At 39.4% G+C, this 11,937-nt stretch overlaps 1 protein-coding gene across 1 annotated transcript; it reads right to left on the bottom strand.

Moving 5' to 3' along the window:
- Window positions 1–1,972: 1,972 nt before the first annotated feature.
- Window positions 1,973–11,320, bottom strand: AQP9 (aquaporin 9; the record flags this gene model as incomplete). Its single annotated transcript, XM_008946073.1, has 4 exons — window positions 1,973–2,190; window positions 3,829–3,947; window positions 7,231–7,368; window positions 11,194–11,320. Coding segments are annotated over 4 exons (602 nt in total), but the record flags the coding sequence as incomplete, so codon positions are not given.
- Window positions 11,321–11,937: the final 617 nt, after the last annotated feature.

Here is an 11,937-nt window from a genome sequence, read left to right on the forward strand (position 1 = left end):
CTGACCCGGACAAGAGAGCGGCTCGAGCACCTTGTGAGATGCCGCCATCCTCGTTCCAATGAACGTTCAGTACATCCTCAGTATTGCCTATTGCTCGGTTTGTGCAAATCTCCCCTCAGCTCACTGTGAAAGTTTCATGCTTAGGTCCCAGTTCCTGGGCATGCCCATCACATCAGTCTCTCATGTATATGTAATGCCAGTAGAGCATCGGGAGGTTCAGGATCTCAGTGACAATCCGACTTCTGCAGCCTGTGACTCCACCCAACAAAGCTCAAGTTCTTCCTAAATTCTCGCTGGATCTGTGTTTTATGTAGATGAGAACATATTTCTGTTGTATTATTCCCTTGAACTTGGTAATAGCTCTAAGTGTTACAATGGAATGTGGGGAGAAAGACTTCTTCCTCAATGTATACATCCTTCAAACTGCTCTAAATTTATTCTGGCAATGATCAGAGATCTCATATCTCAATTTTTTTTATATCCCCACTTTAAAATTTCTTAGTATGGTCTTTACAGTGGGGATTAATTCCCTCTCTGTATATAAATCCTAAAACTGAATTGGAGAAGAGCCCATATTGGTACAGATGTAGAGCTTTCTTGTAATTTCTTAAATGTACATGCATAAGACTATACTTTCGGAGAGAAAGGACATCACAGGTATTCTGTGACTTGACCACAGTATAATCAGGTTTACAAACTTTTTCATCAATGTAATAGCCAACTTCATACTATATTACAGATTACAGCACATGATGCTATAATTAACATCATAGTCAACAACTACTTACAATTAAATAGGCATGAGAGAGGAGAATCCTAGGTGTGGGATGTCACTCTGTGTGCCGCTATTTTAAAAACAAAAAGTGCTGTCTAATGATACAGTTGTAAGAGCTGCTGGGAAGGAAAAATTTGAAGGGTAACTGGGCCAGAGAGCTTCCCTTCCACCAGCAACTTGCTAGAGCCATGTTACATCTGAGCTTTGGATCTAGCCTGTGGTGTGACTGTGCCTGTTTCTTCAGTGCCACGCCTAGCTCTTTTGTACGAGAAAAGATTCACTGCTGTGCTCCTCTGCTAAGGTGCATAGCTTGTGTGGATGGAAGTCATACTGAATAAATGAAGATTATTTGTATTTGGTGAAGTAGCTAAAATGAAATCTCTGACTGGAGCTCTCTAGCAGTTTGCGGTACTTCTGGGGATTCCTACTTGTAAATAACTGGAAAAACAAACTGTACAAAAATAAACCAAAAGATCTACCTCCTGATGACAGATTACTCTTACTTAGATACCCCAGAGTGCCTCTTACACTGGATATGTGTAAGTTCTGGGCTTGATGTGCAACTAATGAGCTGTGCATTTGGCCAGCCAAGAGCACGCGTGTGCGTGCGCACATGCATGCACAGGGATTTGAGAGTGTGCTCTGAAATGTGGGAAAATGAAGGGAGCTTTCTTTCATTACTCCTTTGCTCCAAGGCAGGAAGTCAGGCTTTTAGATTGTTGTATATTTCTGCAATAACTCAGTAGTAATAAATAAAGGCTAAATCAATCTGATATGCCTGGGTTTTTACGGCACCCAATAAATATTCCCACCTAATTCTCTAATACTCTCACAATTTCTTTTTTTTCTTTTTTTTTTTTTTTTTCTGTCTGAAAGCTTCAGGACAAGAGAAGAAAGCACTCCTACATTTTCAGTGACCTCTAAGAATCTCTGATATTTTGGTAAGGGTCTGCTTGAAACCATGATTGATATTAGAGATAATGCACGTTTGATTTGCCCTAGGAGCAGGAAATCCTTTTTAAAGCCCAGTTCCTAGAGGATGTCTGGCTTAAAGTGCATTAATAGTTTCTTCTGGTATGCAAAGAATTGCCTATATGTATATAACGTATGACTTGGTACCATGTTGAATCAGGATCTTACTTTCCTAGGAAGTAATTCTAGCCAAGAGCATTTTACTTCATATCCAGGCATACTTACGTGAATACTTCCATCCCCCATCCTGCAATGGCTGTGAATAGCCTTGGGCCTAGATCCCTGGCCGGGTTCATGGCACAGCCACTGTTCATTCCCAAGGAGCAAGTAAGAACAATTATAAGAAGTCCTACTGCAACTGGCTCCAGGCCCTTTGGTACGCTGTTATTTCTGGTGTCAAAAATAGCAAATATAGCCAGAAGAAGAACAGCTGTTGACATCACCTGGACAATGCAAAGGAAAGAATATTGAATAAATGTGTAGATTCCTTCCAATAATGAAAAGAGGGTCTATGGCAGCTCAGTAGATTGTGGTGGCTTAGAGATGGTATTTAGATTTATCCTACTACACAGAGTAGCAAAAACTGGAACATGATGCTTCCAATGCCTCTCTGTTTCACAGTAATGGGAAGTTTTGATATCTGTGCTGAAACAAAAATACAAGAAATCTGCTGAGGACAACTGGAAAAAAAAACCAACCTGCAACAATCTGGTATAGAAAGAATAGAGGATTTAAAAGCTGTCTTTTTTTTTTTTTTTTTTTTAGTGATTTTTCCTATGAGTTTAACAGTTCCATTTACTTGATTTTTGGTAGCTTTGCTACACTAATACAATCAGTTACACTGATACAAGTGTTTTTTTATGTGACTGTAGCCTTACACTGAGAGACTGAACTAAATATGCATCTCTTTATCCAGATATTGCACAACATAAGAAAAAAACGTAAAGTCTGCAGAAATCAAAAGAGAGCAGCTAAAAAATTAGGACTAACCTAAATTAAGGTTGCATGTATAACTGTCATGTGAGCTGTGTACTGCATGTGCTAATTGAGCTGATGAAGGAAATTTTCTCAGAATGACTGATGGAAGGGCTAAATTGCTTAAATCAAATGCTTTGCAAATGTAAATTTTGCTAATTAACTCAGGGAAAACAGATATATTTCAGCACTGTTAAAACATTCAATTTCTATACTGATGTAAAGAAATTTAAGTTTGGGGGGGGTTAAAAATTATTTCTATTTGCTTTAAATTTTGTGTTAAAACAGCTGTGGGTAAAACGATTGTATGGAAAAGTCTGTTGACTGATCCAAAGATCAGAACTCTTTCTTACAAAATTTCAAAACAATGTTTGGATATTTTTAAAGCCAGATTGCACAATCTTCAAGCCCTTTATGTAAGGAATTACTTTGCTCCAGCAATCCCTAGGTTTTCATAGCTTACTTACGCGGGATTTATTTCATGCATGCCTGAAGAAAACAGGTAAATTGATTAGAAGTAGATAGAAGATATGAAACTTCATTTTTCACTGTTGGGTAGTTGGAATTAGAGGATATGTATTGGAAATGAAGGGGAGATTTTTTCAGATTCAGCTATTTGAAAAATAAATAATACAAATCTATCTGTAAGTAGAAGGTTGGAGAACAGGCTTATGATAGCATACAACTCAGTTGTTCAAGGTGTGTTAAACTGGCTGCTTAAGCATTGCTTTGGGAATAACAGGCCCACAAAATGCACTGGATTTTGATGTAAAATGGACATAAGTCTGCTGAAGTTTATGGAGAAACAGTCAGTTGTGCTGGGGAAAACCTCTTACATAAGTTGCATTAAAGACATGTGGAGTACAACAAGTAACATGATGTATGTGAAAAGAACAACTTGAATTTATCTTGCTTGTAAAATACAACTAAAATGTAACCTCTGCAAGCAGCATTGCATTCTCATTGGTATTGTACACAGTGATGGATGACCTAAATGGTAAGATTCATAATACCTGCTAGAGATCTGTGTAATCTTATTTTTACTGTTTGGTTTTACAGTTTTCAGTTGGTTTAATTTGTAGAATCAAGACAGTAAGTGTGCTTACCTGATCTGCAAATCCATTTATGAGGGACAGATACGGCGCTGGGTATGTTGCAAAGATATGTGCTGTTGCATTAGGTCCTGCAACTGCAAGTGTTCCATTGCTATACTCCATAAAGGCATCTACAGAAAACAGACATTACCTGGTTGCACTTCTCCATAAGCACTAGATTTTCTAGGACTACAATCTATGTGATAGGTAGATTGTAATAGGTCTGTGCACTTCACAGTCTCAGCTGAAACTGATTGTCTTTTCTGGGAGCATAGTTAGACAGATTTGAGGTGATGTACTAATCTTACCCTCTTATCTCTCCTTGTCCCTTGAAGCATTTCTTTTATGTATCACAGCTTTCAAAATGGGGCTCCGAACTTAGTGCCAAGGAGCGTTTTCTGATTCTGAACACAGATGCATTATTCTGTAAGAGGTGCTATATTAGGCATGATGCCCCAAAAAATCAGTGTACTGACAGCCACCAGGGATTACTGCTATTCCATTTAACAGTTGTGTAATGACTTCTTCTGCGAATGAACTCTCCTGAGAGACCTCTTCTAAAGGAGTTTGAATTTTTCACTCTGTGGGCTTTACACGCAACTGCTATGTTAGCCATCCAAGGTGTGAGGGGCTAGCCCAAGAACTTCAGTTCTTCTTGCAAGCCCTCAAATGTCACAAACAGGAAGACACTGACATGAAGCACCCAAATCTGCATAGACAGACATGAATAACTAGCACTATGCCTTTATTTCACTAATGGGTCCAGTGATGAAGTCATACTTGTAAGTAAAGTGGGTGGGGCCAAACTCTTTTCAGTGGTGCCCAGTGATAGAACAATGGACAAAAACTAGAACAGATGAAGTTCCACCTAAACATGAGGAAAAATGTCTTCACTGTGAAGGTGGTGAAGCACTGGAACAGGCTGCCCAGAGAGGTTGTGGAGTCTCCTCTGGAGACTTTCAAAACCTACCTGGATGTGTTCCTGTGCAACATGATCCAGGCAAACCTGTTTTAGTCATAGGGAGGTTGGCCTAGATGATCTCCAGCGGTCCCTTCTAACCCTTATAATTCTGTAATTTTGTAAAGAAACAGATATCTTCTTCCATGGAAGTTATGGGAAAGATGGTGAAATGCTGGGTTTTGAACCCCGAGCCCTGAATTAAGGTTGACATATGGGTGATTCCCACAGCCCTTCATAAAGAGGTTGTGAGTTTTCCTGATAGCTTCCCCCCAGGGTGCGGCCGGCCCTGCAGGGAGAGCCAGAAGGGAAATGAGCCCCAGGGGTCCTGCACTGAGCTGACAAAGGTCAGGTGTCTGCTTGGGGATAAAAGCTGGGACCACTTGCAGGGAGTCAGGAGTGTCTGTCTGTGGGGTGCACTCCACAGAGCTTCCTGGTTCAGGGAAGACCTCCTGACTCTCCTTGAAGCTGGGCCCCAAAAGAGGTCTGTTTAGACCTTTGCAAACGCAGGCCGATCGGGTGAGAGTCGCCATATGGGGACCTTTCTCTTATGTATTTAACTGGCTGGTCTGGCTGTTTCCCATGCCAACTATGGGAAACCTCAGCTCACTGTTTGTACTATCTGTTGTGGGCTGAGTCATGTCTTTTGTGGGATCATTGGGGGCGTTGTTGTTTATGTACCAGCTGATTGATCTGTTTGTACCCCCAGCGATCATTCATGGAATGTCCTTCTTGTCTACAATACAGTCTGTGTATTGGTTCATCTTCCTGCTGGTGCTATCATTTTTGTTGGGCCTGGTCATTGGCAAAACAGATGGTTAACATCTCCTCAAGCTAGCTGGAAAAATCTTTCTCCTTGTTCCTGTTTTTTTCTAGCTTTACTTAAGGCCATGACATGGGTGCAAAGAATATTTGGTTGTTTACTTTGGGCAGGCCCTCTCATTTGCGGTGTCAGATTATTTGGTTGCATTTCACTATTAGAAAAAAAAATAAGAAAGAGAGTATTTCTCAGCTGTGAATTATTTGTATGTCTTTAGGAAGGCCTCATGTTCAGCAGCCTAGCATATTCCTTCACTGTTTCAAGGACATTGCTGAAAATAAAAGCACATAGCTCCAAGGAAGTGTTGAGCTCCTCTGTCTGTCTTTCTGCTAGTGAGTTTTCAGTAGACCTCAATGAGTATGTGACACTCCTGCAAGTGGCAGAAAGCAAAAAGTACAGAAGTTTGGAAATGTATAAAAACAAGAGAAGGGCAAAGTACTTGAGCAGAGATAAGGGTATGAAAAAATCCTGCACTCCTGAATAACAGGAAGAAGTCCCTAACCCTTTTGCCAAGTTCCCTATTCTACTGCTACCCCTTGGCAGAACACAGTGAATCCACCCCCAACCCCATATACATGTTGACCTATTGCTACCTCCTGGCTACAGCCCTAATCCTTGCTGTCTGGCTTGAGGAGGACTTAAATTCAGGTGGAAGTACTGTTCTGGAATCCCACAGTTTCCAAATTTGAACACTAAGCTTAAATTAAAAAACTCCCCCCCTTCCCTCTTGCCCTAAACAACCCCACACCAAACCCAAAACAGTTACTGTAGTTCCTGAAGATTTTTCTGTTTGTGATTACTAGTGGTACCAAGCACCTAGCTGACAAACAATAGACATTTCTATTTTCATTTTTCTTCCTCTGTTGTACATAGATCCACCACTGTCTCTAAACATAATGCCTATAAGAGAGAGGCTTTGGAGGAGATAGGCTGGGTCAGTAGAAGCAGAGTTTTGAAGTAGGTGAGTGAAGAAGCTGATCTGACTGAGTGGATTCATCATCAGAAAGTCTGTTGCAGAGTTTTTTTCCTTTTGTGGCACACTGTAAAAGAAACATACCTCAAGGAGAGGGATAATTTTTATATTTTTTTTTCCCCCTTCTAACATATGACCCCTTTATCATGCTACCTGGAGTTCATTGCCTTGGAGAGCTACCTCTCTAGGGTGGTCTGAAGTTTAGTCAGGAGGGACTTGATCTCATATCCTGTAACCTCAATGAACAATGTTGGTGATACTTGCCTACAGGCACTTGGATAAGGTCTTTAATGTTTCTAATTTGTTTGGAAGATGAATAGCCCTATATCCTGGCTATTAAGTAATTTAAAATCCTTACTGAGAAATACATGATCTCAGAGTATCTGATTACCCGTGAATAATTTCTCTAAATTTCAGGACATTTCCTGGAGTATTAATGTTTCAGAAAATTTGTAGGATACCTGAAATATTTGAGCTTTTTTTTTTTTTTCCCCTTCAAACTCCTTTTACTTCTTCCTTTCTTCTTTATGGCTTTAGCTTCAGTCTTGCTATTAGCCCTATGTGAACATAGTCCTCTGCTTGCTTGGCATTCATTGAAAAATGGGGGCTTAGAGACTGCCTGACCTCTAGTTTGTCCTATGAGGATGTCTAAGGTGTACTCACCGTAATAAATCCCAAAGACAGCTGCTGCTCCAACGAATGCTCCCAGGAGTTGTGCTAATATGTAAATTGGTAATTTGGTCCATTTTAATCTTCCAGTCACACACATGGCTAATGAAACGGCTGGGTTTATGTGACCACCTGAAAAATAAATCACAAAATAAGTCATATGGATGACTCAGATACATGGGAATAGGTGAAGGATTTGTAAAACATGGGCACTTTTGAGCATTGAGTCTAGTACATGCTTTTCTAGATATTATTTGCAGTTAAGTGCTGACTGCAGTTAAACTGAAACAAGTTGGATGAAAATAGAGAGGGGAGGGGGAAAGCTACTGAGATCCAGCTTCCTTCTTGATGTTTGTAGTGCTGTTTATCAGACCATGTGTCCTGCAGTATTTATAGATCTATAGACAACTTTTCTAGAAAAAGTTTTATCTGCCTTACCAGTTGTGATGAGAGGGTCCATCATTCTGCACATATTCTCTCTCCTCAAGGGCTTTGACTTTTTATTTTTAAAGGAGGATTTGGGGCAGCAGAACATGCATTCATTTTGTACTGCATACTAAGGTTAAGGACTGTTACTGGCTTGATCACGTATTTTGACGCAGTTCTGGAGTACCCTGGATTTAAGAGATGTTTATGTCCCATCTCCTGGGGTTACTTTGGAACTCTGTTTTCATGAGCATAAAATAAAATAATGCTAGGGCTTCATGCTGACTGTTGGTGAACTATGCCTAGGTGGGATCTCTGGACAGCAATGCATACTTCTTCATCACATGTTTTCACCAACCTCTTACATCTTCCACAAAGGTCCATGATAGGGGCACTGGTAAAGCACCTGTGCTGAAATAGAATTCTATTTCTGTGGAATTTCCTTCCTTTGTATTTAGGAGAAACATCTAAACTCACACATGAAAGATTTCAGCAACATGGAATTCTTTGTGACAACTTTAGTTTCAAAAATATATTTATTATTATGTCACATACTTCCCTCAACATCTTTTATCAGAGTGGAAAAAAAGAAGTGCTGAATGGTTTTGGAAAATTTAGTTTTTTACAAATATGTAGTGGTTACTTCAGAAATACAAATTGCCAAATAAACAAACAGAAGAAACAGTACTCCACAGTAAAAATACAGTAAAACCTAACTTCTGCAAGGACATAGCAGATCCGTTGCTTACCTTCCAGGTAAACTCTCATTTCAGCCAGTATGGTTATCAGAAAAAAATGGCCTTTATCTTTAATAAAATAACTAAAAGAACCTGACCTTTGCCTATCAAATTTAGTGATGGAAAAAGAGCCTTTATGTACGGTTTCTGTGTTTGTTTGCACTTCAGGTCAGTGAGTCATTATCTTGTGAAATCCAGGCACCTTTGATACATAATGAACTGACAAACACAGATAACAAGCTGGATAAAACCTTCTTTGTATAGTTTCCAAAACTCTGACCTAGTAGCACCAGTCTTGAATTAATTTAAAATTCCTCACTCTGTTTCAAATTCTTCAGCACAGAGCAAATAGATGGATGGCACATGATTTAGCAGCCCTTCATGTGGATTTTGATAAATTGTTGTCTTGTCTTTTGTTCTTTACTCTGTCTGGAATGAATCATTTTCCTATCTTTCAACACCTGATATTGTTCCCCACCTGTATATAAGGCAGGGTAATTATGATGGCCAAGACAAGTCATAATAATACTAGAGATGTCTGATTAACATTAAATCTGGAAAGGAAAAGTCTACTTGAAGGCTCTCATGCCAACATAGGGGAGCTGAAAGATTCTTGGTTCCTGTGCCACTGGTAGTTTCCTGGTTTAAAAAAAAAGAAAAAAGTCAACTTTGGACAGTGTGTTACCCATTCTTTTGTGGTTGCAGTAATCACAGTCATGAGTTTGTTTGAAATGCTAAGTTGGAAAAAATGCTGGAAATTATTTAGACATTAAGAAAAATTAGATGGAGAAAAGCAAAAAGGGGAATTTTTGTAGAAAGAAGAGTTTAAATTCACCATGTGCAGACTATGTATTTTATGTTACCATGAATTTAGAATTTCATAAAGAACTGATACAAGATATTTTCGCAGTATTTAAACATGAGACTTCATGGCCAAAGAGCTACAGAATTTGCTAAAAAATTCTGTATAGGAGCTGATATTCTAAAGTGTTCACTAGTAATCATATGTTGGGTAGTCACAGTCTACTGAAATATCTGTTTCTATTCTTTCACAGAGAAAATGCACTGCATACAGAATCCTTTGTCATGGGAAAGACACTGGAGGCACAATACTGCAACATCTGCAACTGCCCTGCCCTGCAGGAATTGTACTCTAATCTGTATAATGGAGATCAATATCCCTTAAAGATGCAAATGTAGGACAGGTTAGTGTCTTTAGCACGTGTGGGTTTTTTTTTTTATTTCATGGTAGTGCATTAGAGGAGTTCACCTGCCTACCTATAAACTAAAAGCTGTAGTTTAAAGCTGTTTGGATAAGAGGAATGTACTGCTGAATTAACTTTGTGTGGAATTAAGGAACCTTTCTGCTCCGTTTCAATGACAATAACAAGACAGCATGATTTGCAGTACCTTGAGCACTTTCCAATGTGAATTTAGAAACTTTCTCATGCATGGTGTCTATCTAAAAGAATTGTAAAAGGGAAGAAAAATGGCCACAATAAGTTCTGCTATAGCAACTGTTTATAATGGCCTAGTTGCACCTAGAGGTATCTGCCCAGATTGGCTTTACTCTCTTTATGAAGGGTAAGAAATGCTTCTATGAGAAGTGGAGTACAAGGGCACTATTCGCCTCAAGAGTCCAATACAAATGCCACATACAACACTGAGTATTATGTGTTATAATACACAGCTCTGTATATTATTACAACCATCATTTTCTATTTTAAAGGTCAAATTTAAATGTTAAAAGCAGTTATGCTTATGTTTCTGACATTAACTTGTCCAAAGTGAGCTGTAGAAATAGGAGACAAAGCGCCATCCAATATGGCACACATAGACACCAATTTAGTTAGCCCAGCTACAGGCAAAAAAATTTCCTGACCAATATATATTGAGAAAATGTTTTAGTAGAAACAAAGGGGCAATGACACAGTACATTGATAGTGTATCACAGAATGGATCTCTAGTACTGAGTCTTTTTGTTGTTTCTGCTTTCTATAATCTGATGCTTCTGTGAATAAGCAGATGGACAGGAGGAGAATTGCTACTGCCTGTCATAGGACATGAAGAGATAAAGTGCACTCTGTAAGGTGAACCCTGCTCCTTATATCCATTAATGGATCATTCTACCTTCTACCTATCTGGTATCCATTTTAGCTGGTGACTGCTGGATTCTGGTTATTTTCTTAAACACAGTGCCAATGGTCTCTTGACGGTCTTTTCAAGGCAAGACCAAGCAGATTTCTGGTTCGCACAATCCACTTTCCATAAAGGCAAGAGGTCTAATAAGGTTTGCACACTGTGGTTCAAAATTTGGTGGAAGATTTTGTTGAACGCAAAGAACAGAAGGAAAGAAGTACACAAAAGATTTACTTTTAGCAAAGGCATAACAGGACAAGGAGTAATGGCTTTAAGCTGAAAGAGGGTAGATTTAGATTAGATACAAGGAAGGAATTCTTATCTGTAAGGGTGGTGAGGCACTGGAACAGGTTGCTCACAGAAGCTGTGGATGCCCCATCCCTGGAAGTATTCAGGGCTGGATTGCACTGGGCTTTGAGGAACCTGGTTCAGTGGGAGGTGTCCCTGCTCATGGCAGGAGGTTTGGAACCAGTCTTTAAGGTCCCTTTCAGCTCAAAGCATTCTCCAATTTACTACTGAAACTGATTGCAGACTGTACTGTAATGGTGCTTGCTGTTGCTAGATAAAGAATTGTTTATACTATGAAATGCAAGTAATTTAATAAGATAGCCTTAAACCCACGGCAGTAAATGCTGCATAAGAAAAAGTCACTTACCAGAAACACCCCCAGACACATACACTGCTATGGTGACTGCCATGGCAAATCCAACCGCTACTGTCATGGGCCCACCATGTGCTCCTCGGCTAAGGACAGCCTGGGCCACACACCCACATCCAAGTGCCTGTAGTTTGAAAAAGACATGTAAAACTGTGAGTGTGTGTGTCAAATGTTACTGGTTAGTTTGCAGCTTCTGCTGCTGCCCAGGTATAGCTGAAAATGTTGTTAAATATTGAAACAATGCTAGAATTTGAGATTAGTGGCATGTGTGTCAATGTTATCTTTGCTGCAGTGAATATTTGCTCTTTATTTTCCACTGATCTGTGACCAGGAAGAATGCCTGCTAATCAGAACCTCTCTTTCTTCCCTCAAGACAGTTTTCAAGTACAATGATGGGACATGGATCAGAACCTGGAGAGTAAACAACATCTCAGAGCCTCTACAACAAACATCTGCATCTGGAAGCAAAGAGGGAATTAATTGTGTGGTAAGTTTTCAGTTTCAGATTGTTGTTATAAGCAATGAAAAAATTACTATAAAAGTTATGACAGATAGTTCAAAAAGCTTTTAATGTGTAATGCTTACACTCTGGAATGAGTTGCTTCTCTGCAACTGTAAGTGATCTAAATGATACCATTTCTGGGATGTGACTAGATTTATCTTGAGCAACCTTAATTACTTCCATGTTAAATTGGGGAGCTACATATATATGTATTCCTCCTTTGATGGTACATGAGCATT

Source organism: Merops nubicus, unplaced genomic scaffold, assembly GCF_000691845.1.
Source record: "Merops nubicus isolate BGI_N331 unplaced genomic scaffold, ASM69184v1 Scaffold20518, whole genome shotgun sequence".
NCBI classification, from domain to species: domain Eukaryota; kingdom Metazoa; phylum Chordata; class Aves; order Coraciiformes; family Meropidae; genus Merops; species Merops nubicus.